This window comes from Aplysia californica, unplaced genomic scaffold (assembly GCF_000002075.1).
Source record: "Aplysia californica isolate F4 #8 unplaced genomic scaffold, AplCal3.0 scaffold00573, whole genome shotgun sequence".
Lineage (NCBI taxonomy): Eukaryota > Metazoa > Mollusca > Gastropoda > Aplysiida > Aplysiidae > Aplysia > Aplysia californica.
In genome coordinates, this window is record NW_004797843.1 from 89,161 (window position 1) to 92,026 (window position 2,866).

At 40.2% G+C, this 2,866-nt stretch overlaps 1 protein-coding gene across 11 annotated transcripts in view; it reads left to right on the forward strand.

The window, feature by feature from the left end:
* The window catches only part of LOC101853580 (epidermal retinol dehydrogenase 2), a 27,247-nt gene extending 25,968 nt beyond the window's left edge, over positions 1 to 1,279 (forward strand). For all 11 annotated transcript variants that reach the window (XM_035972082.1, XM_035972079.1, XM_013087325.2 and 8 more), the window contains exon 7: positions 750 to 1,279. In XM_035972082.1, the coding sequence (XP_035827975.1) occupies positions 750 to 867 (118 nt within the window). In that variant the 3' untranslated portion in view covers positions 868 to 1,279. The remainder of the gene's footprint in view (positions 1 to 749) is intronic.
* Positions 1,280 to 2,866: the final 1,587 nt, after the last annotated feature.

Genomic DNA, 2,866 nt, shown 5'->3' on the forward strand with positions numbered 1-2,866 from the left:
ATTATTACTATTATTATTATTATTATTATTATTATTATTATTATTATATCTGTATCCTTCTCATCATGGGTTGGCTCTAACAGACAGGATCAAGGCAGCGTGTTCACTGACTGATCTAAAGTGTGTTGTTGGGGAAGTAAAACATACTTAACGCTAATCCAGCAACATGTGATTATTTTTTACTTTATGGTTTGAGTCGGTTCAAATTATCAGAGCCTTGAGGACCTTCAATTTCAATGTGATTTACCGCTTTGGAGAATGACTTTTGTTACAGTAAAGGGATCTAATAATGATCTAGTTGCATAACATAATAAAAGTTTGGTTTACGTTGTCTTGAGTCCTTCAAACAATAAACGTAGTGTAAGATGATAGAATTTTTCCCACTGAAGCTTTGCAAAAAACAAGTTGTAGGGCCTACGCGTTTCACACCCACATCAACATAATTTCTATGATTTAGAGGAGGAAGGATGCTTCGATCCGGCCTGCCAGGCCAACATGTGCTGAGAGGGATACCATGTCCGAGACGAAAAACAGAGATACTCAATAGAAATTCTCTCCCCATTGGAATTGAACTCAGGTCTTCTGCATGCGACAACAAAGTGCCTTACTGCTGCACTCATAGACTCCGATGAAGCTTCATCTGTATGTTTACACTTACAGAAGTTGTTCAGATCCTGAAAGACCCTTCTTTTAATTTGGTTTGAATAGTCAACTGTTTATTTCTCTCTCCCCCCTCCCCCCTCCCCCAGGATCATCCCAGTGTCAGCCATGTTGGAGGTCATTCGCTTTTTCCGAGCAGACAAGTTCATGCACTCTTTTGTAGGCAGAGGAAAAGATGAGTTGAGCCTCCCAGCCAAAGAGGAATGAAAGTTTGCTCAAATCATTTGCATTTAGTCTATAGTAAAATTAAGACCACAATAATTTTTTAGCCCTAATCTGAATTTATGCCCATGAACATTTGATACCTGTATGTGCTTGCATTTTAATGTTTGGGCGTACTTGCTTGTTTCTTTATAAAGATATTCATATGCATAGATGTGTCATAGAGTTTTATCATTGTGTGCGTGCATGCATATGATTTAGGAGGAACGGGAGTAGGGTTAGTAATAGTTTCTCTGTTGCGCCTATCTGCAATCCCAAAAAATGAATTCTCGTCATGTCCTCTTAAACATGTGAGGCAGTTCAATCTTCTTTTGTTCTCTCCAAATAATTGTGGAGCCACTGTCTCCTTCTGGTAATGAGTTAGGCAGTCCAGTCCTCCATAATCCTCTCCGAAAAATAGTTGTTGTGAGTGTGTGAGTGTGTTTGTGTGTGTGTGTGTAAGTGTGTGTGTGTATGGGTGCATGTGTGTGTGTGTGTAAGTGTGTGTGTGTATGGGTGCTTGTGTGTGTGTGTGCGTGCATGCATGTGATTTAGGAGGAACGGGAGTAGGGTTAGTAATAATTTCTCTGTTGCGCCTATCTGCAACCCCCAAAAATGAATTCTCGTCGTGTCCTCTTAAACATGTGAGGCAGTTCAATCTTCTTTGGTTCTCTCCAAATAATTGTGGAGCCACTGTCTCCTTCTGGTAATGAGTTAGGCAGTCCAGTCCTCCATAATCCTCTCTGAAAAATAGTTGTTGTTGTGAGTGTGTTTGTGTGTAAGTGTGTGTGTATGTGTGCATTTAGGTGCATGTGTGTGTGTATGTTTGTGTGTATTTCTGTGTGTGTAAGTGTGTGTGTGTATGGGTGCATGTGTGTGTGTGTGTGTGTGTGAGAGTGTGCGGCTGACAGATTTAGATGGGAACAGAATTAGTAATAAGTCTCTTGCATCTATCCGTGACACTGAGCAGAGTGCTTCCGCCTTCAGGGTCAGGTCATGTGTTCTTTTGTTGTTCTCTCTGAGAAACTGCTGTCTGCTGAGTGGAAGGTCTTGTTGAAGATGAGAAAGATTCTCTAGGGTTTTGAGACACAGATGTTTCTTGTTGTTGTTGTTGATAATACAGCGGGTTAACCCACTCTTTTGGACCCTGTGACATATTCTGGAGAAAGGCTTGTCTGGGGAGTTCGCTACCTCCGAATTACGAAGTTCTATCTGACATTTTTGGCAATTTTGAATTACTAAGACTACGAGGGAAGAAATCAAATGTGCTACCTGCTCTATCAAAATCATAAAAACATTCGGAGTCGTTATCAAGACATTCAAAGAAGTGCATCCGTTAAAGCCTAGCATGATGTGAAACTCAGAAATTTTGACGTCAAATTTCTCAAAACTAGGTATTGAGCAGACAGAACTTTATAATTCTGAGGTAGAGAGTTGTCAAAACTGTTCACCCTCTAGGTTTGGTACCATGGGATATATGGGTATTATATTCAGGGGTCCTGCCTCTTAAATGACTTTGTAATGATGATAGGGCAGGGCGGGCATTAAACCCATACCACTCATTTATGTTTGTTTGTGGATTCATATGGTCATGAGGTAGAGGAATCAGGTGCTTGACAATTTTGGAGCTTAAGGAGTCATTGGTATAATCTTAAAGCCTGTGTATTTTTCTTGCACTTAATGAAAAACATTAAAAAATTTATTTTGCACAGAAGTCGAGATATTTGTGAGTAAAGGAGATGGGGACTGCCGGGTCTCGGAGATAAGATTAACCAGAAATTAGCAGCCAAAGTTTGTTGACTTCCAAAGCCTGCGTGTCTTTGAGAACTGCAAATATACAAGTTTTGTGCCATTGATCAACAATTTTCTTAAATTCAACAGTAAAAAACTGTTTTTAAATGGACATAGAAGGTGTGCCCCCCCCCCCCCCCCCCCCCGAAAATCCGAAAACAGAAAATGATCAGAATTGCCCAGTGGTTGGAAAAATGTCAGTTTCTTCAATTTT